Source organism: Mustela nivalis (genome assembly GCF_964662115.1).
Source record: "Mustela nivalis genome assembly, chromosome: 5".
In the NCBI taxonomy this organism is placed as follows: Eukaryota; Metazoa; Chordata; class Mammalia; order Carnivora; family Mustelidae; genus Mustela; species Mustela nivalis.
The window spans coordinates 37,136,365-37,162,956 of NC_139024.1; the positions used below are offsets into that span (position 1 = coordinate 37,136,365).

General features: G+C 36.3%; 1 protein-coding gene across 4 annotated transcripts in view; it reads left to right on the forward strand.

The window, feature by feature from the left end:
- Positions 1–13,313, forward strand: part of EPHA7 (EPH receptor A7) — a 172,912-nt gene extending 159,599 nt beyond the window's left edge. For all 4 annotated transcript variants that reach the window (XM_082731671.1, XM_082731672.1, XM_082731673.1 and 1 more), the window contains exons 15-17: positions 6,265–6,458; positions 7,521–7,676; positions 9,725–13,313. In XM_082731671.1, the coding sequence (XP_082587797.1) occupies positions 6,265–6,458; positions 7,521–7,676; positions 9,725–9,839 (465 nt within the window). In that variant the 3' untranslated portion in view covers positions 9,840–13,313. The remainder of the gene's footprint in view (positions 1–6,264; positions 6,459–7,520; positions 7,677–9,724) is intronic.
- The last annotated feature ends 13,279 nt before the right edge of the window (positions 13,314–26,592 follow it).

The following is a 26,592-nucleotide window of genomic DNA, read 5'->3' on the forward strand; positions in this document are numbered from 1 at the left end:
CTCTCTCTTTGCCTCTCTGCCTACCTGTGATTTCTGTCTGTCAAATAAATAAATGAAATCTTTAAAAAAAAATACATGTTCTCAATGAGTAAAGAAGTAAGTGGTGCTTGAGGAAAGTCTGTATTGCCATTTAAAAGAAGGATGTGACTAGCAAACTGGAGTAGTGAATTCTTGAAGTATTATAGACATGGACAGCAACAGAAGCTGACTAAAGATAAAATTGAGTTATTTTTCATAAAGAGGTCTCAAACATTGTTATATCAAATCAGTATTGGTGGGGTTATTTTTAGAATTTACTGTGTCAAATTCCTAAAACTTCTAAATGGTTCTTTTTTGACAAATAAAGTCAGATCATTTGTTGGTAAGTTTGAAGTAGTTTCTGAATTAACTGAAAAGCTCACAGCCTGAAGAGGTGGAATTTTTAAATCATCTAGATGTTTTGGTGTTTTGAACTGAGAGAGGACATGAAACTTCTTTGTTTTTTTGGTTTTGGTTTCTGTTTTTTAAAGATAAAAGTCTAAATGATGAGTCCGTTTGGCAGAGGCAAAGTTGTTAATATTTGACAGGACTCAGTGTCAAAGATTTCATGGACTGTCAAAATGTGGGCAAACAAATCCTTGGGGCAGAGAAAGAGAAATATTTACATTCCCTAGACATTCGGTGGAGTTTCATTTCTTTTGACACCTTCCTTCTATACTAGATTCAAACATAAAAGAATGACAGGAATAGAAGATGACTTAAATTCAAAGTTCACTTAACTTCCAAAAAACAAATAAGAGAAATGGTTAAGAAGAAAAAAAAATCTTCAATTTTAATTTTTAGAATTCCTTAAATGTTCTTTGTTTTTTTCCTGAAAATGAAATTTCAAGAATATATAATTAGTGTATCAAGAATTAACAAAATTTTTACTGATCAAATGAAATTATGTCTACAGGGACATTTACTTCTGACCTAGAACGTTTAGCACTACCTTTCTTCTTTTTTTGTAATTATGAAAGTCTGAAGTATAAATTCAGACACATGTTTCTATATAGAGAGAGATTACCTACACAGTTGTTTTTATAGTAAAATTTATATTAATATTTCTCTTATAGGATAATGCTCATTATTTATACTTACGTTGTTGAAGTGCTATTTGAGCAATTACATGTTTAAGTTTCAAAATTCAGGGGCACCTGGGTGGCTCAGTTGGTTAGGTGACCGCCTTTGGCTTGGGTCATGATTCTGGAGTCCCGAGATCGAGTCCCGCATTGGGCTCTCTGCTTGGCAGGAAGACTACTTCTCCCTTTGACCCTCCCCCTTCTCATGCTCTCTCTCTCTCTCTCTCTCAAATAAATAAATAAAATCTTTAAAAAATATAAGTTTCAAAATGCAAATGGTAAAAAAAATGAGTAATTCAAAATAATGAACCTCATTCTGGCAAAAAATTCTCTAGGTAAAATTTTTTTTATTTTAAGTCTCCGGTAGGAGTTCATGGAGAGACTTAAGAGATCTGACAACCACCGATGCATATGGAAATCTTGTGTATTTGCAAATAGATTGTGTTTTCTGGGAAGTTTACTTTCAACAGATCTAACCAAATATTATTATTTTTAATTAGTTTATATTGTTTTATCAAATGAATTAATTATCTTTACATTGTTCAAATTTAGTTGACAGGAATTTATCAGGGATTTTAGAAAGCCTTCAAATTTCAAATGCCTTGGATTTAAGACTTTTGACACCGTGAGAAACAATATGTAAATTGATGGTTATGTTTGTAAGCAAGTCCACAAAATTCCAGGCTGAATGCTGAATAAAAATAGGTTTCTGTGATCACTCTGATCCAGGAGTACTGTAGAAGTCAGTAAGGTAGTATCCAAAAAGGTTTATTTGCGTGCTGGGCAGGGCAGCGAGTAAGAAAAACTTGGTAAAAGATAATATGCATGTGTTTGATGATGACCACATCCAAACAGGTTATTGTTTGATTAACACTTGAATGGATTCTTATTGTATGTGCATGTGTTTATAATTTTCTTGAACTTTCACTGCAATGGGAACAGTTAGAATTTAGTTATTTGCTATTAAATTTGAGAGTGAGCTTCCCAAATAAATTTCTAGTTTTCTTTCTTTTTTTTTTTTTTTTTCTTAAAAAGATGTTTGGCCCTTTCTGTAATGGCCTTTCAAAGAAAGATCTTTCTGTGTGTAAATTCAGTCAAAGATAATAAATATTACAGAAATCGAAAATACTCTTAGCATTCACAGTAGCTATTTTTAATTAAATGTGTGTTAATTAGTTCAAATAAAACTTTTACCCTCAAATTTTGAAATTCTGAAATTCTTCATATAGATTATATTTTATATATATAGATTATATTATATAGATTACATATTTTCTGTTTATAGTACTCAACAAAGTCATTTCTTCTTGCTTTAAGTTAAACCAATAAATTGTTAGTTTAACTAGCAGTTAGTCATAAGATAATAAAAATAATACATGTCCATAAATTATTAAAATGGTTCATTAGAAGACTTTTTACTTTTTTTAAAGATTTTGTTTATTTATTTGACAGACAAGAGATCGCAAGTAGGCAGAGAGAGGAGGAAGTAGGCTCCCCCCTGAGCAGAGAGCCCAATGCAGGGCTAGATTCCAGGACTCTGGGATCATGACCTGAGCTGAAGGCAGAGGCTTTAACCCACTGAGCCACCCAGGCTCAGAAGACATTTTTTAAGAGTTTCAAAAATATAATACACTTTAAACTTACTCTCGTTAAACTGTGAGCCCTGTTTTTTTTTCTTTTCCTTTTAAAAGTCACCACTGATTTATGACTTTTTATTTTTCATATTATGATAGAAACAAAATTTTGATCTTTTTTGGTAAAACTTTGCCATCATCCCATATGTGTGGTCCAGAATATTTAATTGCATAAAATGTGGGTCATATATTATTGTGAAGTTAATGGAATGGAAACGAGCATGAGCAAAGAGCAGAAATCAATCATGTTAGATCCCGTTTTGAGTTATTACAAGCCCAGTATCATAGGGTCTTTCTATATTCCTTTTTCTCCTAATTACAATGATCATATTGTAATAATACTGAAACACTTTTCAGCAAGAAACTTTTGTTTTTATTTCTAAGTATTTCTTTACAGTATATACCAAAGAAGTGCTCCCTATATACATGTCATTTACCAAAGTCACTTCCTATTAATCTCGGACCTATCTAGAATTAGAAATTGCTTAATATTTTTCTGTTTTCTTGAACTTCTATTAGAATATTAAGGCTAGATCTACCTGTAAACCACAAAATCAGGGAGAAAAGCATCTCTTGAACAGGAGAATCCCTGTCCAACATGTTTCCGGTTGTTTTAAGAAGATGTCTTAAATGAATTTTGTGAATAATTTCATAATGCTCTAAGAAACGTAGGCTCAACCATTTTACCTGTGTGCCTTGTTGTTTCCAAGAATGTATAACTATTTGCAGAAAGTACCTTTTACTCTTCCAACTGGGAATAAAATGCAGTTAACCAAATAAAACCTGTAGAACCTTTAGATTCAGTTTGTGCCTGAATCATCTTCCATCAGCAGGTTTCCCCTCAAAGGGTACGTATATCTTGGATTATGCCAATGTGTGCTCCCTGAAGCTGAATTTTCCCTGCAATTTTCTCTAGTGCTCCTAGAGATAGGTGCTTGTTTCCTAATGGGAAACTTAAGGTGCCAAAGTCCATTCCCAATCCAGAGAATCTCTTATTTTAAGTGCTGTCCTTAGTTGATGTTCCTTTAAAAATTTGTAAAACACTGTATCTTTGAAGGCCAGAAGTTTCATTTTGTGCTGAAATTAACGTTTCCCTGCTGTAATAATAAGAATCATGAAATTCCTATATTGCAATAGGAGAAACCACAGAGGGTTCATTAACTCATTCCTGTAAGAGTCATTTAATGGTACTATGTTCATTGGCACAAAGACTTAAGAATATATTGGGTTCAGTGATGAAGAATTCTAAATGTTTTTATGAAGGCTTGGAGAGCTGCTAAAAAATATTAGTGTCTGGAGAATCATGATAAGTTTTAGATTAACATTTTATTATTTTTTATTTTAATTTTTAAGTAATCGCTACACCCAACATGGGGCCCAAATTTACAACCCTGAGATCAAGAGTCTTATGCTCCACCGAGTGAGCCAACCAGCCACCCCTAGATTTGCATTTTTAAAGATTATTCTCAAGGCAAAAAAAAAAAAAAAAAGAAAAAAGAAAATGGAAAGATCACTCTACATGCATTGCACAAGCAGGGACATTGGTTAGAAGATGATTCAAAATAGTAAGGGCTGGGGGCGCCTGGTTGGCTCAGTGGTTAAGCCGCTGCCTTCGGCTCAGGTCATGATCTCAGGGTCCTGGGATCGAGTCCCGCATCGGGCTCTCTGCTCAGCAGGGAGCCTGCTTCCTCCTCTCTCTCTCTCTGCCTGCCTCTCTGCCTACTTGTGATTTCTCTCTGTCAAATAAATAAATAAAATCTTAAAAAAAAAAAAAAAAAAATAGTAAGGGCTGCCCCAATGTTATAAGCATGGGAGTGGAGTCCTGTTAAATCAGGAAGATATTGCTTAGGTTCAAATACAAGCAACCTCCGACATAAGGAAAGCCATTCTTTTCCCAATTAGGAAAAAAAAAAATGTCTCCCGATTGTTCATTATTGGTCATTTTGAATATATAAATTATTAGAAGTTGTCGGTTTACTTATTCACAACTTAGTCACTGTTTAAATAACATAACCTAGCTTTCCAAAGTACAAGCAAACGGATATGCAGGACGTACAATGTAGTAATCAGGAAAGAATTTTAGCTGAGGATTTGTCTTACAGTACTTTTCAAAAATCACTATAATTAAGTTAATCTATTTACCTTTTAAATTTTATCAATTTACATATATAGATTTTTCTTAACGTTCCTTTTTTCTTTTTTATATGAAGGACTTTATGAAACAACTGTTGATGCCAGCTACTTCATTCATCCCAAAGGGTGACCTTTTATATTTTAATGTGCTATTCTTGAATGTCAATAAGCATCAGGGATATGTTTCCCTATAAATATTAAGTTAATCAACATTTCTTAAAACCAGCTTTCTGTCTGCCTACCTATGGCTTTATTTTCTTCAAAAACTTAAGGCTACCTCTGTTTTTTTTTTCCCATCTTTTTTTTTTTTTTAAACATTTCTACTGCCATTATGTCAGTCAGTATCAAAAAGGATTTGTTAATCCCCCTTGACATGATGTTAATGTATTACGAGTCCTTATTTGTGTTGCTTGCCTTCTTAAGTATTTTTTGTGCTGCTCCAATTTCTAACAATTTCTAATGTTTAAGATCTATTTTTGCTTTCCATATAAACAAAAAGAAACAAGTCTGTATAAGTAGTTTTCAGACTTTTTTATTGCTATGTACCTGTGTCTTTGGAGACTTATTTTTCATGAACATTCAAAGCTTGATGCAGTGTTTCAGGCTGTTATTAGATATAAATAGAAAGGGATGTGCTGATAAAACTTGAACAACCAGCACTCTGGAGTGGGAAAGTCCTAATTTCTAACTTTTCCCAATTTCCTGGTGTAATCCATTCCCTTGCCCCTTTGCAAGGCTGATTTCATTCAGTCTGCCAGTGTGAGGTCACTAAACTTGGAATGTGGTACAGTCACCTTCAGGAACCACCTGTATACTCCTTGTTCAATACCCCACTCTATATTATAACCTTATACATTTCCTAAGTAGGTAGGCTCTATATTATTTAAAGTAATAGTGTGCTTGGTAATATTTTCTATCATAGCACATTCACATATTTTGAGATTTAGTTTGAAAATGTCATTTGAACCCTGAAACTTTGCAGGGGGTGATTCTGGGTAACTCAGATCTTCCTCTTACAACTTGAAGAATTCATACATCCATAGGCAAGTATGTACATGTACAGCCAGATACATGTAAAATATTTCCATAACATATTCCCTTTTAAAAACCTCTGGGATGACATGAAAATTTTTTGTCTATTGCACCCTGGTTGAACTTAATCGCTGCTCCTAATTCCTAAATCAGCTAGAAGGGTCATGATATCGTGCTCTTCATACACTCCTTAATAACACATTGAATGTTTATGGGTGTTCAGGAAAACAAAAACAAAGTTTTTTTGCAAAGCTTCGAAGGGCGCTTCAGTCTTATCTCAATAAATCTCTTCGCCTGCTAGACAATGCATGTTATTATAACTGAACCCCAATCAGTAATATTTTTAATGTCCCTTTGGCTATTAGGTTATAAAAGCAATAGAAGAAGGTTATCGTTTGCCAGCACCCATGGACTGCCCAGCTGGTCTTCACCAATTGATGCTGGACTGTTGGCAAAAGGAACGTGCAGAAAGACCGAAGTTTGAGCAGATAGTTGGAATTCTAGACAAAATGATTCGAAACCCAAATAGTCTGAAAACACCCCTGGGAACTTGTAGTAGGTAAGAAATACCTAAGTGGATGGAATCTGGGAGACATTCGAATATTCACCTGATCCATTTATCTCCTCAGTCCTAACCCAGTGGCAAGCTGACACCTGGGTTAAACTAGAACCGGTGTGAAATTTATTGTGTTTTTCTTTTCAGATGGCTTACCTTAATTAAATTAGTGTTTAATGAGACCTATTATTATTGCCTTTTGGTTTTCTTAAAAGTTATGGGAGCTATCACTGGCTATCTGTTTTAGAAGACTTTCCAACTGGAATTTTGTGATTAGGGGGCATTTCACATTTTCAAGTCAGTACTCCGGTTACGTGGGTCTTTATTACTATCGCCTTACTTTTTTGCATGAGGCAATTTGCTTTGCTTTGAGTCTTTTAGTAAAACTAAAACTAGTTTCGTTTTATTACTTATTATTTATTTATTATTAGTAATACTCTGTGAAGTTAAAGTTTATGACAGTAGCTCAGTGAGTGATGAAAGGGGCTTACCCGTCAAAAGGAGTCCAAAACACTGCATCCGTTCTCTGCACTTGCCCCCCCCCCCCCCCCCCCCGCCGCCCTTTGTGAGGCGCGCTAGAAATCATTCTGCTCCAGCCACTAGGTGAACCTGATGCTCAGTGTGCCCTTGCGTAGGTCGTAGGAACTCAATAGGCACTCTCAAGGGCGCCATCAGTACAGCGAAGGCACGGAGTTCTCAGTAGCACCACATAGAACGAGTTAGTCCACAGTCAAACGTGCTTCCTTCCCTCACAGCTGCTTTTGGTGAAGCAAGTGAACAAATAAATATGGACTGATTACAAATACTGTTGGCTGGAATTTTAGAAATGTGTGGAAGATGCTTCCGGAGGTCGTAAAATCTAAATACAATGTCAATTTCAGAGTTTGTAGTTCCCGGGCAGCCTTTAGATTTGTATTAACTTGTCTGTTTATCCATTACTACAACACCCATTGGAATATGTAATTTTATTCTTTATAGCTTTTTTTTGTTTGTTTAGGCAAAGACATTCTTTATTGGTTCATGAAAAGAAAAATAATGTGCTTTTCTGTTTTCATTCGTATCTAGGCCAATAAGTCCTCTTTTGGATCAAAACACTCCCGACTTCACTACCTTTTGTTCAGTTGGAGAATGGCTACAAGCTATTAAGATGGAAAGGTATAAAGATAACTTCACAGCTGCTGGCTACAACTCCCTTGAATCAGTGGCCAGGATGACTATCGAGTAAGTTGAAGCTCTCAGAATTCTATTTAAGCATATATTATGTACAATCTGAGCTTTATACATCAGGTCATCTGCCATATATTAAAGAGAAGTAAACCACAAAATCAGGGAGAAAAGCATCTCTTTAATAAGTGCTTATTATGTGCCAGGCATTGTGCTAAATAGACCTTTGAAGTTGTAGTCCATTTTTAAACTCTCATAGCAATAATTTTAAGTCAATATTGTTATACACAATGAGGCGCAGGCTCAGAGAATGTAAATGTTTTTCCAAACTGACTCAACTAGTAAGTGGTAATCCGTTTGTCTCTATAGACGGTGTTCTAAACACCACACCATGAGCCTTCCTCTTTCCTTAACCACTGTATCATCTGGGTGCCTGTGCAGTAAAGAAAGAAACTTTCTCCATTGCAAAGGAGGATTTCTCTCACCACGTTTTTTTATGACATTAAAAACTCAAAGCTTCCTTCCCAATACCAAATGCATTTTGACATCCAATAGGATTACTTTCTGAAGAGATCCAAGGCAGCTTAATTCAATTAACTGTAACTGAGAGTTTAGCTTATGTTTTGGAAGGTGTGTGATTGACCCATTATTATTATTTTTTAACCTGATGAATGACCTCCTAAAACAACTTTTGAAGTTTGCTGTGAACTGGAAGTCAAAAGAACTAAATTTTCATCTCTGGCTCCCTCAATGATTATGTGGTTTTAGGAAATCCACTTATCATCTCTGAACATCAGCTTCTTTGGCTGCAACATAACTCACGGGCAATGAAGCTCCTCTCGATCAGTGTGTTTGAAAATGGGAAACAGTCTTCAAGGGTCTATGAGCAGATCCATCTTATGTACTGTTGTGCGAAGGGTTTCACATGTTTCAGCTGAGAGAGCCAGAAATCAGCTTCTCTCTCCTGGCATGTCAGGAAGTAGCATCTATGTGAACTTAAGTGTGTGTGTGCTGTCTTGTTTGGTTTCCTTCTAGTTACCACATGGGAGAGCTGGCATAAGTATACCCCATCTCTCCAAAGCAATCTACTTCACTGAAAAACTAGGATCCTCAAAGTCTTTTTAGACCATGACTATGAAATACTATGCTACTGTACTGTTGCCATCTTTTAATCACTTGCAAATACCTAAGCTCAATCTTCCTGGCTATTAGGAAAAGTAAAACTACATATACAGACACAGTTAGTCGATGTCACATTTAAGCTACTAAACATAGGTATTGCACATTTTAGAAAGTAATTTTTTTTCTAAAATGTAGTGAAATGATTGAACTGAACTGGAGTCAAGTATACAACAAATAATATGCTCAGAATTACCCTACAATAATGAAACTCAATATAGATCTTTTGGTGATCAGCGAAGATTCTTGATTTACTAGAGCCCCAAATGCTTACATTTGCACCACTTCCCTGTATAACCATTATCATATGGTTTCACTTACTTGTGGAACATAAGGAATAACACAGAGGACATTGGAAGATGAAGAGAAGTGGGTGGGGGGAAATCGGAGAGGCTGACGGACCATGAGAGACTCTACTCTGAGAAACAAACTGAGGGTTTTGTCAGGGAGGAAGGTGGGGGTTTGGGTGAGCCTGGTGGTGGGTATTAAGGAGGGCACGTATTGCATGGAGCACTGGTTGTAGTGCATAAACAATGAATTTTGGAACATTGGAAAAAATTTAAATTAAAAAAAATTTAAACTTCACTTAGGTTCAAGAATACCATGCAAATAACATTTCCTGATCTTACCTTAAGTTAAGAATACTTTTAAGACTTTGATTAATTTTTGTCTACAAAATTTCAGATCAGTTTAAAAAGAATTTACGGCAGATTGAGAGCCTGAGCAGTTAGGTTCTTGGGAAGGAGCACGCTGATGCAGCTCACCAGTCTGACCCACTGTAGGAATGTGATCATAATACCCAAGACGGCTTAGATAAGATCCGTTTGCCTCAGATAAACAGAAGATTGAATTAAAGAGCTGATGACAGTTGAATACCAAGTACATTCTTTGTAAGATAACTAACAAAATGCATTTGTCTTTTCCAGAGATGTGATGAGTTTAGGGATCACACTGGTTGGCCATCAGAAGAAAATTATGAGCAGCGTTCAGACTATGAGAGCACAAATGCTACATTTACACGGAACTGGCATCCAAGTGTGATAAGCATTTCTCCCTTATCAGGGAGATTATGGATTGAGAGAGAACAGTACTGGCCTTCGGTATATGCATAAGAATGCTGCTAGAAGACAGTTGATGTCCTGGGTCCTTCCTACAGTGAAGAGAAGATTTAAGAAGCACCTATAGACTTGAACTCCTAAGTGCCACCAGAATATATAAAAAGGGAATTTAGGATCCACCACTGGTGGCCAGGAAAACAGCAGTGACAATAAACAAAGTACTACCTGAAAACATCCAAACACCTTGAGCTCTCTAACCTCCTTTTTATCGTATAGACTTTTTAAAATGTACATAAAGAATTTAAGAAAGAATATATTTGTCAAATAAAATCATGATCTTATTGTTAAAATCAATGAAATATTTTCCTTAAATATGTGATTTCAGACGATTCCTTTTTAAAATCATTTGTGTTTATTCTTCATAAGGACTTTGTTTTAGAAAGTTGTTTATAGCTTTGGACCTTTTTAGTGTTAATCTATGACACATTGCTACACTGGGTACCTTTGAAAGAATCTCAAATTAAAAAAAAAAAAAAAAGAAAGAAACAAAAAAAAACCACATAGCATGATTGAAGATATATCTCTGTCAGAACATTGGTATCCTTTTTGTGCCATTTTATTTTGTTTAATCAGTGCTGTTTTGATATCATTTGCTAATTGGCAGGTAATCACAAAAATGTAAGTTGCCAAGAGCTCTGGTATTTTTTAAAAAGAAATTTTTTTGTAAAGATCAAACAACACACTATCTTTTCAATGAAAAAAGCAATAATGATCCATAAATACTATAAGGCACTTTTAACAGATTGTTTATAGAGTGATTTTACTAGACAGAATTTAATTAAAAAAAATGCAAATTGTAGGTTTATGACTATAAAAAATTGAGGCACTTCATCTAAAGAGTGTTGGTGAAGGCAAGTGTCTGAGAGCAAGAACTATCCAGTGTTACCTAAAATTTAATCCGAGCACATCGAGGTTTTTTTCAATATTGAGACATTAGGAAATTTAGGAGAAATAGTTGATGTATATTTTATATCCTATTCTGTTTAATGCAGTCCAAACACGAATAGAAAGAAGTAAGTTTTATATTAGAACTCTGAAGCAGGAGAAAAGGGGCAGTTCACATTTTCACCTTTCAGAAACAAATCGGCTGCACAGGATATCACCACTGCAGTTTTTAAAAAGCCTTTTATTTGTGAACACTGATGTCAGAAGCTTATTAAATGAAAGAACTCTTTTTACCGTGTAAGGAAGAGGTGAAGGATCTGGCTTTTTTTTTTTTTTTAAGCTTTATTTATTAAACCATATTATTTGATTACTGTGTTAGAATTTCATAAGCAATAATTAAATGTGTCTTTATAGATATTTCAGGAATGTATGCATATTATGAGTAATGCTTTCGAAGTTACGAAAATCATGAACTACCCCAGAATTGAACTGTTGTACTTCCAAAGAGAATTGGGCTGTTTATAATGATTTTAATAGAGAAAGATCCCAGGGATCGGTCATAATTGGTCTTGTTTGATAATGTGGGCATCCACAAACAAACAAATAACAGAAACAAAAACCTGTAAATGTTCCTTTGTAAAACTTGTAAATTTTATTTATACTGTCTTGTTTTGTACACACATTTCTCTGTAGTGGGCTCTGAATACATTGAAAATGCACTATATTTTTCTATTTTACTTGCAGAGCATCACAAAAGAACAGGTATTTTCAGTGCTACATAATGTGTTTTCCCACATTTAGGACCAAAGATGGCTATAGAAAAACTCAAATGGATTGCTTCCCAAACCCCTCCCCACCCTTTTTTTTTTTCTTTTAAATCACTGTACAGTGTTATTTGATATTTTAATTTATTTTTTGATTGACTAGAAAAATCATTTTAATTTCACTAAAATGTTTTTTGTCCCTAAGGAAAAATAATCTGTAAAATACTTTTAATTAGCGTAATACAGTCACCTAGACACTTCCATTTGTAATCTTTGTAATAGACTGTAAATATATTTTTGGAACTATAACACAATGTGCTTGAGGGTTATTTTTCAGTGTCTGCAGTGTATACAAGTGTTTATACTAAGTACAGCACTTTACAATTCTAATCAGTAGCATTGGCCTTTGAGAGAATGAGTGAAAGAGTTTGAGTGAGTGTTCCTAATTCCGTTTGGATTCTAAACTCACTAATAATGAAGTTCTTTTCCTGTTCATAGCTTAAGGTGCTTATTTTTTCTATTAAAATTAAATTAACAAAAAGCCATTCTAGAAATAGAAGACATAGTATGGTACATGCAAACAGTGTCTTTCCTGCTTTTTTCTAGCACTAGATTTATAGTTGATTAGTCTTTCTTGAGTAGAAGGGCAGAATAAAAGTTTTTTTGAGTTTTTTTTCAAAAATAACTTTTTCTTCAGCAATATACCTCATCTGCCTTAAATTTTTTACAGCTCTTTACAGGGAAAGGGGAGAAGGGATGGGAAAAGACACACAGCACAATAGGAAGTGTATGAATACATCACTCTCTCGTTCGTAGGTTTCTTTTCCCAATCAACGTTATGATTTTGAAATACATGTATGTGAAACAAACATTCAGAGAAGAAGAATTAACATTGTAATGCTGATTGTAATACTCTCTTCCAGAAAGAGATGACATGGTATAACGATAAGAATGTACACCTTGCACCTTGAAATCTTTTTTTTTTGATAAATTAGTGCTCAGGGGAGGAAAGGTAGAGAAATCGAACGTCAAAAATAGAACTCAAAAATTATAAAAATGCAAAAGGAAATGGCCTCCTTGCTTTAACAGAGCCACCTTTTTTAGAATGCTGTCTTCACACTTGACTTGTGTTTTGCATTCAGGACTGAAATAAAAGTAACTTTTATTACATCTGAATCTAACATTTTCTCAGCAATCGACCTGGGCCTTGTTTACGCGAACTGGTGGTTTATGCTTGTCAGAGCACTATTAGTTGAATCATATTGTATACTTATGTAATCTACATTAGCTAGCACTATTTAGGACTATATTTTAATTGCTCTTCTTAACCGTGTTTTTAAGACAATTAAAATGGTGTAATTCACCTCTTTTTTTTTCTTTCTTTCTTTCTTATTTTTTTTTTTCTTTCTTAAATTTAGGTAATGCTGATATTCTCCCTTTCGTTTCCTGAGTGGCCAGAACGGTGCTACTCGCTGATGTGCATGTTCAAATAAATTATTGATGTGTATTTTTTTGCTCTATGTGGAGAAATCATGGGGAACTTGGGGCGAGATGTGCTCTTTGTTGGTTGAATTTGTCCCTCCTTGCCTAACAATTACTACAGGGGTCATCCTTTTATAAGGACAAACTGCTTTTAAACAGTGTCTTCAATGTATCAAGCACAAATAACTCTTTCTTCAACACGAATCATAAGTCTCTTTTTACCAGCTTAAAATAATAAACAAGTCTATTAGACAATGGAAAGAAAATCCTGTCTCCAATCATTGGCGGGTTTCTTTATGTCCCTTACTCATTTATTTTCTTACACAATATCATGAAAGGAGATGTCTAGAGTAAAGGTTTCATTGAAATATTTCAGTGGACCAATTAGAATACAAAGAAAATTAATAGCCACTGATTCCCTTCATCCTTTTGCACAGTGACTTAATTCCACTCTAATTATTATAGAATAACAAGACTGTATCTTCAAAGAGCCCTACTATCAGACATTTTAGTTAAAACCTTTATTATTCTTTTTTTTTTTCATTGAAACTGCAACTACATGGTACTAATAAGGATATCTGTATGTGAAAGTAAATATTTTGTCATCAGACCCTGACAAACACTTTAGACATCTGATATAAAATGGAAGCCTGGGGAGTTTTGGCATTTAGGATGTTGCAGGGTGTGAACAGGGGATCCAGAGCAAATGGAAAAGGTGATAAACCCGGTGGTCCTATTGGGTCGCTTGCCATCGACCCTGATTCAGTGATCCTTCTGACTTGCCCCTGCAACACAGAGAATGAAGTGCTCCCTATTTTGCAGCATCACTGTCTTAAGCTCTTCAATGTTTCACAAATATTTAAACATGTTTTCAAAAATGAGAATAGACTAAGACCAGCTGAGATACTGTCACTGCTTATTACTTGTGATGCTGGTACTCAGGCTAGGCTGAGCTGAAACACAAGGTTTAATCTTGAAGTCTCGGCTACCCCTAACTAGTCTACAGGCAAAGCTCTTGTGAAGTTCACACGGGAGATTAATTACGTAGCTCAAAACACTGATGGGCAGTCACATGTGGTCTCTTAAAGGACTGGATTTGTAAGCAGTACAAAGATACTCTATCCTGCCAGCACGCTTTCCCTGCACAAGTGTAAAGCTATTAAAGATACACACAAGGTCTATCACTAGGTAAGAAATAGATTTGAAACTCACGGTGATCATCAGTAACAATTTCGTTGTTGAAACAGTTTTAACTCCTACTCTTACCATTTGTTTTACATTATTAGCTGCATGAAAACTCAGTCTCAGTTTTGAGGAAGGCTGCTGGAAGGAAGACATGTAAAGCAAAAAGGTGGTCAAATTCTTAAGTGCAAGAGATCTTTAACTAACTCCTGATACTAACAAATGAGAAAAGGCAGTGCATGGTGACTGGCAAAGATCCAAGCTACCCTGAGGGGAACACCATCCTCTCGGTTTATTATTAATGTCCCCTCAATACTGCTTACCTCCCTCCTCTTTTCGCTCTGGCTAGTACATCTCAGCTTAAAGAATATGGGCAGAAGAATATAATATTTCAACAGGAGTGCTTCTGTGAGTCTCATCAGATTTAAGTGCTGTAAGGGGATATTTTTTTCAAGTTCAGTGATTGAATGTAATTAAATCTATAATTAAACAATAAAAGACCTCTTCTGATTGACCTTGAGGTTAAAATAAATTTAATTAATTGATCTAATTTAATTGGACCTATTGCACAAAGTTTGGTAGGTAGCAGTAAGTAGCTGTAGTGTTCTATAGGTATGTAACAGCACGAGGAATTCTTGACATGCGTAAAAGTAGTAGGGGTTTCTAAATTTCCAGCATTTGATGATTTGGAGATAGTAGCAAATGAGATGTCGTCTAGTCTCCATAAATAGCAAATAAAGCTCAAATCAAATATAACCTGCGATATGTATATCATCATTTCAGATTTCCCGGGTTTCTACTGCTGAAAATTATCCTTGTTTCCCTTTTGAAATTCACAGCCTTTAATTAAGTATATTTGTGAATTTTATATCAAAATAAAGAATGCACAATATATATTTTTTAAATGAGTGGCTAGTCATGGATTTAAATTTAATGTGCTCATGTGCACCTTTGTTTTTTAAGTAATGTTGAGTCTAGCTTAGTAAAGAACTAACCTATACAGTTCAAATCTCACCATTCTGCTATGTAACCAAAGCTAATTAAAGACCATGACTGAACAACAAACTCTAGTAAAACAAATGGAGAAAATTAGACTATATATGTAGAATGAGAGTTCAGATAAGTCACATGCTTTTAAAAGTATTTTTCAATGCATAGAAATGAGGCAAACAACTCAGGGATGCTTTTTAAGGGGCACCTGGGTGGCTCAGTGGGTTAAGTGCCTGCCTTTGCCTCGAATCATGATCCCAGGGACCTGGAATCCAGCTCCATGTTGGGCTCCCTGCTCAGCGGAGAGCCTGCTTCTCCCTCTGCCTCTACCTGCTGCTCCCCCTGCTTATGCTCTCTCTCTCTCTGTCAAATAAATAAACAAAATCTTTTAAAAAACACAATGCTTTTTAAAAGTGATATGAATTTGCAGACTCTTACTACACTGCTCGGATAGATTCTGAAGAAAATTAAAAGAGAAAGTCGTAAGTTTAACCTGATGTCTCTCTGTCAATTTGCCATAGAGGCACACACGGCTAACAATGAAAACTGGACAGAATATGAGGCTACAACGTGTTCTTTCCAAAGGAAAGAGACCCACACATTTCCTCAGCTCTGGCGTTTGCACAAGTGTTTTCAAGTCTCTACTGGGCATGGCATCTGGGGCCACGCATTACTGTAATTCTGTGTTTTCACTAGATCTTTGTGAGTTGCCCACCAAGCTTCATGTGTATTCACCAGAACTCAACTTAACAGAAAAAATCGGCAGGAACCTGATGCCACAGACAGACCTGGTGAGCGCTACCTGACCAAAGGAAGGGAATTACCACAGGGGCTGTTCTGCCAGTTCAATGACAGCAATCTTCCAAAGGAAAAAAAAAAAAAAAAAAAGTGCCACCTGTTAGGTCAGGTGTGGTGTGGGGCCAGCCAAACAAGGAGCAACTAAATCTCCCCTGATCTACTAACACAACAAAGCCAACAAACACCCAATAATGCTAGTCTTCAGATTTGGAAGTGTGTATCAAAGGCAGGGATAAGTTACAGGAAACCGAGGGTCAGACAGGAGAAGCAGAGTTTGATGGGAGAGGCAATGCAGAGCTCTTGGCAATTCTGACCAGAAAAAGGATGTGGTAGAAATGAAGTCTGAGGGGCCACAGTCTGGCAGGGGTGCCTGACCTACGAATTAATTCCTCTTTATTTCTGGATCAGAGCCATAGACTGTCCTCTCTGCCTCCATATCTTTACTCCTTTTTCACATTCCCTCTTACTTTTCCAAGTGGGGGATATTCCTCTCTTCAAGACGCATCTCAAAAGTTCCTTTCTCCAAGTCTTCACTTCCTGACACCAAGGAGCCAGAATCATCCTTCCTGGTGCTTTGCTTATGCTGTTGTGCTGTGGTTCTCCCACTGCGCTCTGTCGGATTATTTGTATGTGTGTCTCTCCCACTGGATCAAGTACTCGTGGAGGGCAGAAGCCAAATGGAAATCTTTGTTTTACGTCCTTTGGGACTGAGCCGTTTCTGGCACTCAGTAGACACTCTATAAATATTTTAGAATCCTTGAAGTGCAAATTAATTCAAATTGGTTTCTTCTTAAAAGGTAGTGTGGATCAGGTGCTCCGAAGGATGAATGGGGTGCAGTGAAGGTGGTAGTAAACCAGGTGCTGAGGGAGAAAACTAATTTCAGAGCATGGATGGCTGCTCCTGTGATAGGCTGGGGCAGCAGGGACAGCCCAAGGGACCCCGCAGAGGAGCACGGAGACACAGACCCGTGTGAGGAAGGGAGGCGGAAGAAGCTGATTAGTAAGCAAGACCAGGAGGTACCCAAGGCAGGCTCTTCCAGCTGTTGGAAAGGAGGAGGTATCACTGGTTATAAATAACAGAGCAAGAGTAAAGAGGGACTTGAAATCAAGCACAAGAAATTGGACTTGATGAGAGAAACAATGAAAGGCTATTTACCAATATCTTATTTGATGAGGCAATGACATGGCCAAAAAAAAAAAAAAAAAAAAAAAATTAAGGAACAGTAATCTGCAAAAATAAATGAGATGTGAGTATGACTAATTCAAAATCAGGCTTAGACAAGAGAAAAGAGTATTTTTCTTCTTCTATAATGAAAGCACCCCTTACTCCAGCTCTCAAACTCAAGACAGCATCCGTAAATCTAGAGTTAAGTAAATATATTATAAAGTGGACCTTCGTAAGCCAGCCTGGAAGTCTTCTTACCATTTACGTTATGAAGAGGCAGCCATGGTAGGCGACAGCAGAGGGTTGGAAGACAGACCACATGGGACTAATTCTTGTCACGACAGGTGTAACAAGGGTGAATGAGTCAATTTCTCTGTTTCCCTCTTCCTATCTTACCTGTAAAATAGATATAAAGAGTACCCACTCTAAGAGTTGTTGGGGGCGCCTGGGTGGCTCAGTGGGCTAAGCCTCTGCCTTCTGCTCAGGTCATGATTTTAGGGTCCAGGGATCAAGTCCAGCATCTGGCTCTCTGTTCTTTCCCCCGCCTCTTTCCCCCACCTCTCTCAGCCTGCCTCTCTGCCTACTTGTGATCTCTGTCTGTCAAATAAATAACTAAAATCTTTTTTAAAAAGTTGTTAAATTTGTTAATTGATACTTGGAAAGTACTTATACAGTAAGTACTCAATACGTGTTAGCTCTTATCATTTCTTTGGGAGATATTTTTGTCTGTTTTTCGAATTATCTGTCTAACAAACACTTATCACATTTTTGTGAGTTCTGACCTAAAAGACAAATGTATTTTAGAATATAAATTATATGTTTTCTTCCCAAATTTTGTCCTTATCCTTTTCTCAGTTTTTTCTTCTTTAAATCACCATTAGCCATATCTCTTAAGTCAGTACCGAAAGAGTCAAACTTCACTCATCTGGCCATAAACAATCCTTCACTACATCCAACGGATTTTAACTCTTTGATATTTCTGGAATCTACCACCATTCTCCCAGCCACTGCCCTAAATTAGGTTTTCATCACCTCTCACCTAGACTAATGTCACATCCTCTACTCTGTTTCTCTTCCTCTAATCCTTCTTAATTACAACTTTCAGAGTCATTTCTCTAACACGTGTCTGATCATGTTTTCTCCCAGTTTAAAAGACTTTAATGGCCCCTCACTAATTGGAGAATTGCATTCAATTATGTAACATATCATCATCAGTTGGGATCATGCCTGTGTGATCTTCACATTATCACCTCCTGCTGGACTGAACAATTTGTGTCTTTGGCATACAAACTTCTTTCACACGCCCTTGTCATTATGAGTTTTCTGAGGAGGGAAAGTGAATCTCTTATTCCTCCTAGTACCTACTGAACCCAACACAGATTTACAGGCCAAAATAGTTCCTATTCCTATACCTTAAAGCAAGAATATGTAATTGCCTTTAAAACAAATACTGAGGGATGCCTGGGTGACTCAGTTGGTTGAGCAGCTGCCTTTGGCTCAGGTCATGATCCCAGCATCCTGGGATCGAGTCCCACATTGGGCTCCTTGCTCCGCAGGGAGCCTGCTTCTCCCTCTGACTCTGCCTGCCACTCTGTCTGCCTGTGCTCCTGCTCTCTCTCTCTCTGACAAATAAATAAATAAATAAATAACAAATACTGAACAAAAATTTAAGTTTGAGGAAAAACACATAATCCCCCTCAATTTATAATTGATATCAAGATATCATTTTTCCACTTTTTATGCATCTTCAATGACTTAAATACCCCTCTGGAAACTATAACACAAAACAGATCATTTAGTTAATAAACATTGCATTCTGAGGTATAGTAGAAGATGATATCTATATGTTTACATGCTCATTTACATATTCTTTCATCTAAACATACATTTAAAAATTTTTCTTTGACTTCTATTTATTGAAGAAACTGTGGGTAGATTCCTGCATGGCTTTGCTCCACCATCGTGTCTGGAATTGGAAATCACCTCTAGGGCGCCCGGGTGGCTCAGTTGGCTAACCGTCTGCTGTTGGATCCCAGAGTCCTGGGACTGAATCCTGAGTGTGACTCCCTGCTCAGTAGGGAGTCTACTTTACCTTCTATCCCTCTTCCCCCTGCTTGGGCTCACTCACTCTCACTCTCTCTCGAAAATAAATAAATAGAATCTTAAAAATAGGGGAGACTGGGTGGTTCAGTGGGTTAAGCCGCTGCCTTCGGCTCAGGTCATGATCTCAGAGTCCTGGGATCGAGCCCTGCATCAGGCTCTCTGCTCAGCAAGGAGCCTGCTTCCTCCTCTCTCTCTGACTGCCTCTGCCTGCTTATGATCTCTCTTTGTCAAATAAATAAATAAAATCTTAAATAAAAGAATCTTAAAAATAGAAAAAGGAAACCTTCTCTAATTTTTCTTTACACAGTTATATTATATAGTATTTTACATTGTTCCTTTATCTGTCAATTATGTTTCCTCACAGACAGGAAGTAGAAAGTTTATCCAACTCACATTTCTATTGCAAAGCGTGGCACAGTCCCCAGCATCTCAGATTGTTAAGACGTTTGTGTTGAGTGATTGAAAGTCATGTGACCCTCAATCCAGGGGCTCTGATGCTCCAGCAGTTGGTCCCAACCTAAGGCATGAAGACCAATCGTCTGACCTGAGCCCCTTAATCACTCTCATTCTACAAAAGTGTATCTCTTTTCAATGTCACAGAGATTTCCCAGAGGCTGCCCTGTGCCATTCCTCACACATCTTTATTGAGCTTATTTCATCATTATTGACCTTAAAACTATGTATAATCCCATCAGGAGCCTCCAGAGCACAGTATCACACACTTTGTACCAACACTTAATTCCGAATGAAATCAGCAATGGAGGGTCACAACTTAATTTTGGATTTGATAAAGCATCATATTTATATTTAATTAACTGATCACAAACTTTTTTCTTGGGAAACAGATATGCAATTTTAACTTCAACATTTCAAATCATCATCCCGGCTAGTGAAAATATGGCAACTGCCATAACTTCTGTATATTTTTTCTACCCGTCCTTTACCAAATAATCAACCACTTTCGTATTTTCCTGGCCTTATAGCTTCTTTCTCTTAGCAAGAGGTCTGTGTGGCCTTTGCACAAAACAATATCATGCTCAGTATTTAGCCTGTTCTCTTGACTTTAATAATCTTAAAATGCATACCTTCATGCTTTATCACTTGTTTGTGTAAGTCGAGTTAAACAGGCTAAATCTGTGCTTCTAGGATTCTTACTCTATCTTTGTTATCTGCTCCCACTGCAGCAGTAGACCCTGTTACCTGCCCAAGCCATGAGTCTGGGAAGAAGGCTGATACGTCTTTGCATCTGATGCCTTTACACATTCAGTACGTTAATGATAAGAACTGAAATCTGCTACTAGAAACATGCATTCAATTACATGCTTTGGCCATCGTTTAGGAGTTAATATATTATTGCGTTTCTTATTTTCTTTCCTTCTTTTATAAATAGAGACTTAATTTACTATTATAGTGGTGCGAATTTTCTCTATGCGTGAGCTGTTGCCCTGGAGTTTCTGCAAGGGAGCTTCCTTCCCATATATTTCCCTCACATTGCCCAGAGGCTGAATAAATAGTGTTTGCACATGGTAGGTACTAATCAATAATTTTGACTAAATGAACAATGATATAGTTGCCATTGGGGCTAAAAAAAATACATTTGTAGTTTAACTGAAATACAATCTTTTACCTGCTTGATAGTATCTCAATTTTGACTAAGTTTTAACTACCATCATGGGTAACTTCATATAAATGTAATATCAACAGAGAATCTTCACACTTGGAGAGGACAAATTGAGAACCAGTTTGGAGGGGAAATTGAGAAGCTCTCATTTGTAGAAATATTAGCCCCGGTTTCATCATTTACTGATTCCTTAACTTTCACAGAACAATTCAAATCTATGAAACTCCGTCTTCTTATTCGTCAGACTGGATATATCTGCCTTCTTTTTCCATAACAGCAGTTTTATGAAGACCATATAAAATTAGGCAGACAAATGAGATTTAAATAATATAAAGCAAGTTTTAAATTCAAATTATGATGATTTTATTTTTTTGAGTTGAATTTGAGATGCTATCATCTTGCCAACTTCTGTACAATTTTCGGTTAGCCTAGCAAGTTCTAAATAAATGTGCGTGGCAAAAGATATTGATAGTTTCTTATTTATTCATGATTTTGGTATATTTTCTTCTGATCTGGATTGGTAGTTCCTAATATCCTCATGACTTTTCAAGTGTCCTGACTTGGACATTATCTAAGAATCCCTCCACTTTGCTTTCACTTTGTGGCTTCCTGTCAAACAAAGGATCAAATCTAAGGTGTTTTCCTGTTTTTCGTTTTGTAGCTTCTAAAGCTCCCTACAATCTTGCAGCATGTTACCTAAAAGGTATCCTAATCCCATAAACTCTAAATCACACCCTCTACTCTCCAAACTACATACCATTTTTCTGTGCTTACAGCCCACCTGGAGTTTCTCAGTCATCAAGAATTCTGTATGTTGGCCCCTAGGTTATGGGACCCGCACACATGTAAGCTGCCTAACTTGAACAACTGTAACTTTGGCAGGAGTAAAGGATGTTTCCTTGTTCAGCAGTGCTCCGGGGTACAGTAAATTTTGATTTCTCTATTTTAATTTTGTTGGCTTAGCACTGTGTGGATAATGTTAGATAATGTTATTATCTCGGGTTTGCTCATCCTGAACTGTCAGCCACAGGACTAGAACCAAACATCTAGAGTTGAAACCATATGACTATGGTTGGGTCAACATTACTCCTATGTTCTGTTTCATTTTTGAGATTCATAACTTGGATGTAAATATGCACATCGAACTCCATCATGGCAGGCCTTTTCAGGCCCTTCTCACTGTGTTTCAGGTGATCTCAAAGTCAAGTAAGAAGATTACTGGTATTTGGGGGACTGTTTTTTGCTTTGTTTTGTTTCTGGTTACTCTTTGAATTTTCAAACGGCTCATTCTATTTAAAATAAAATACATTGCACTGCTGCTTTTTTTATTTTAATGTATTTCAGACAGGTAGAAATGTGTGTGCATGGGTATAAATAGCAATGTTTTAAAGCTAACCATTTCAAGACTATTGGACTGAATAAGTGAATCCATAAATGTTATTGAGACCGAAGAAATACATTTCAAAGAATTATTGAGGTAAGCTCCGGTTTACTTGGTAGTTTCTCCATCTTTGACTATAAAATTATAATTATTATCATGGGCAGATCCATATAATTTTTTATAATATATGGCATATTGTGTATTGATTTGCATTTTGCAGTTTCCTAAAAATTGCCTGCAATTCTGTTTCTCAAAACTCACACCTTTGGTTATCAAGTGTGCAGCATCTTTCTCTCAATTTAACATCTCAGAATCTGATGGCAAAAGGGGGCAGTAGTCCCTGCTTGTGTTTCCAAAGTAGATGTATGAAATTGTTACCTTCCTGGGATTCCAAGACAGGACAATTAAGTCTCTTCTGTTCTCAGTCAAATTATAACAAGTCTGAGCAAGGTAGACACCCGCACTTATTTGCACTTGGCTGGAGGAAAAGGTGAGTACTGTTTGTGACTGAAGAAGGTAAAACACTCTTTTGTTTCTTCTTTCAGGTCCTGTCCACTAACGGTGATGTGACCTTGGGCTGGTTACAGAATCATGATTTGGCTCATTTTCTTTTCTGTTAAAATAAAAATGATAAATAACACCTGTTTTATAAATTTGCTCCTAAAATTAAATAAATGAATGTATGTGAAGACCTTAGAAGCATGTCTGGAGGTTACTATTTTAATCATTAAGCTTTGTGATTAAAGACCCTTCATTATTTATAAGTTAAGGGACAGGAATCCATCAGAGGATGGTTTGCCACATTTTAAACATCCAGAAAGTTTCTTTGAAAGCAACTTAAATGGTAAGCATTTCATTAGGCCTCATAGCCCTCTGTCTATGGAAGAGTTAATGACAAAAGATGTAGAGAACCCAGAAAGTAGCTGTAGAGAACTTTTCAAAGAAGGATCTATACCTGAGTATGTAGATTTCTAGAGTCAAGCTAAACTTTTGGAAGAAAACCTGTTTAGGCACTAACTTAGGGTAAACAATGTGAACTGAAGATTTCTTAAACCTCTTCCTAATCAGTTGCAGATGAGACAATTGCAAAGATATTGGAGCAAGACACACTTTGTTTATGGTATGGACTTGGCCACTCACTCACTGTGATTTTGAGGAATCCCCTCAAATTATTTGAGTCCTGGGATCAAGCCCCATGATGGGCTCCTTGCCCAGTGGGGAGTCCGCCTCCCTCTGCCTGCCTCTCCTCCTGCTTGTGCTTGCTCTTTCTCTCTCTGATAAATAAATTAATAAAAAAATTTAAATAAAAAATATAATCAGGTTACCAAATTTTTAACGAGATAGCAAAATATTTTAATTACTCTGAATTGATGCTTAGCATTTTCTAAAATTCACCTAACATCACAGAGGGGAGAAAAAGTCAAGGTGAAAGAAATTAAAAGCCAATTATTTGTGGAAGCAGAGGTATATTGCTGCAATGTATACACGCACACACCCACACAGAAGTCAGCTCATTGAACAGGGTGTTTGTGAGTACATAGGATAAGCTGGTGTGTATAATGCAATCCAATACCGCTGGTTGTGTGGATAATAGTTTAATTCTCTATCAGGACTTGATATTAATAGTGATGAAATGTAAGGCAAAGACTGTGAAATGCTTAATTACTATTTTTATATTTAATGTCCCCTTTTGCCCAAATTCCCTTTCCTTTTAATACTACTACTACCTATTGAAAGTTAATTTTCAAGAAAGTATAGCAACAGCCTGCCTTTCTAAAACTGCATAGGTTTACAAAACCCATTTCTTTCCTATTTTCTAAATAGCTGTAGGCAGAATCATGAAAATTACAGAAAAACACAATCTCCCTCTACTTTATCTTGATATGCATTCTATACTGTGTCACCAGCAGGAAAAATAATATCTTGCCTTCATGCACAGTTCAGCATATAAAAGGTAATCTATTTGAATAACTATGCAAAGAGCTTCAGCTAAGCAATAAAATGTAAGTCAAGAAAGTATCTACACCTCATCTTTCTAGGAATGTTTCAAAATGGGAGCATGTAAACTTCTAGTTGGATGGCAGGGGGTGATCAAACTTAAAGTTCTGGCCAGGCTAATGTGGTAGTGGACATAATCTACATTTGAAATATTGGGAAAAGTTTTTAAAAAAATGCTTTCAGTAGTTTAACTTTTCTGCTTTTCTTCAAAAATATGAATCAAAGTGTTGTCGTGATTTCTATATTGTAGGAATCCAATGGCGAAGTCCTGCATTTTTGGAAGCATTTCCACCTATTTATCAAGTTTTTTGGTGTAGAATGTTTTCTAATTTCTTTCTTTCATCTGCCGGACAGTAGTTGAGGCTTGCTTGAAATAATTTATTTTTTAAAACTTTCAGTGTCTTAACTATTTCTGAGGGAAAAGCCTTGTGAACTTACTTGTGGGGCTCTTAAAGACGGAGAAGGACACAGAGTTGGCCTTATTTTTTATTTTTTAAAAAGATTTTATTTATTTGAGAGAGGGACCACAAGCAGGGGGAGTGAGAGAGGGAGAAGCAGACTCCCTGCTGAACAGGGAGCCCCATGTGGGGCTCGATCTCATGACCTGAGCAGAAGGCAGACGTAAATGACTAAGCCACCCAGGTGCTCCTGGCCTTATTTTTTAAATAACCAAAAATAATCACGTAAACAAATAAATTACATGGTATTAGGTTACCTAAGATCATCTTGACAGAAGTACAATTTCTGTGTTTACCTCATGTAATTTTCATAAAACTATCAGGAAACATTTACACATTGCTTAACTGTCTTTAGAGATGAAGCACAACTGATCAAAGCCCTTCCAATAACTAGCACTTCTCACACCATCACCAGATTGGGAATCATTTATCATAAACCTTGAGGGATCCTGGAATTAGAACAAACCAAAACAAAACAAAGAAAAAAAAACAATTAATTTTACTTTTAAAAAGTGTAGGAGAATAGCCTTCTCATTTATATTTAGAAACAGAGTTCCCATTGCTTAATAAGCCATGCATTAAATATTTTCTATGATTACCTAAACCCAAGCATTCTAATTCTCTTGCCAGTCTCATAACTGCTTGCACCCAGTCATGCCTTCTGTAGCAGGCTTGGTTCTGTTGCTCACACAGTTTGAAATCTTGCCTGATAGAAATATCTTAATTTTAAATTTTGATTTGCCACTTCACTTGGATATTACTTCAAACAAATGCCTTCATAGTCAGAAGGCAACCCCAAATAATTTAACCTAAATGTCTGCTTGAGTATGAATAACTTTAGTTTGCAAACTGGTGTTACATATCAAAGGAGAGCAGAGCCTAGGACTGAGTCCTCCCAGTTCACATTAAAGCTCATAATTTCCAAATTTGGACACACAGAAGAATTCCCTGGGGGTCTTTTAAAAATATCGGTGCCTAGCTACCACCAGCAGCATTTTGATATAATTTGTTGGGGGTGCAATCTACATATGGGGATTTTTACTATTATTATTATTATTATTATTATTATTTTTAATTTTGATTCAGGTGATTTTATTATGCAGCAAAGTTTGGGAACCGCTGATGTGGAATGTGGATTTACAGGCTCTGGGATGGACCAGAATAGCACTCTCAGCTCTTTCCTCACTTAAAAGAAATCCTATAAATGATGATTGTTTGCAAGTTTCCTTTCCATTCCCACCCCTCATAACCTCAGGGAAAACGAAACAGTTGCCTCTGTCTCGTGATTTTTCATAAAGCTTTAGACATGTCTACAATGGGGGAATGTACAGGGAACGATATTCATCTTATTTATGTTAATCCTCCTTAGCCAAGAAATGGGAAGTTGAGATCATCCCTCTGGATCAGTAGAAATGTGTTTACCATTGCCATAAAATTGTTTGGAGGCAATTTGAATACATCCTTCAAGTTTGTAAAAGATTCACGAAATAGCACTGCATTTCCCTGTGGGTCATTCTATACCATGTAGAATACCAAAGGCTATGACCAAAAAAAGAAAAGAAAAGATTCCCAATGTTATTATTTCAGAATCCTAAGTGATTTTCTATAAGTACGCTAATTTAACTCTATAGTAGTCATCATGATTTTTGCCTCTTCATGGAAAATATTTTCAGCTCTATCTCATCAGTGGAATTTTCAAATAAATGGCAAATTTCAGATATGTAATAATAGGGCTTTGTAATAGCTTTACAAAATGCAGAAGTACTCATAAAGTTTGTCTGATTTTTATTAGACACTTAAGGTAAATATGCCTTTAGAACAATTTTAGAAGGACTAAAAATGACAAAGA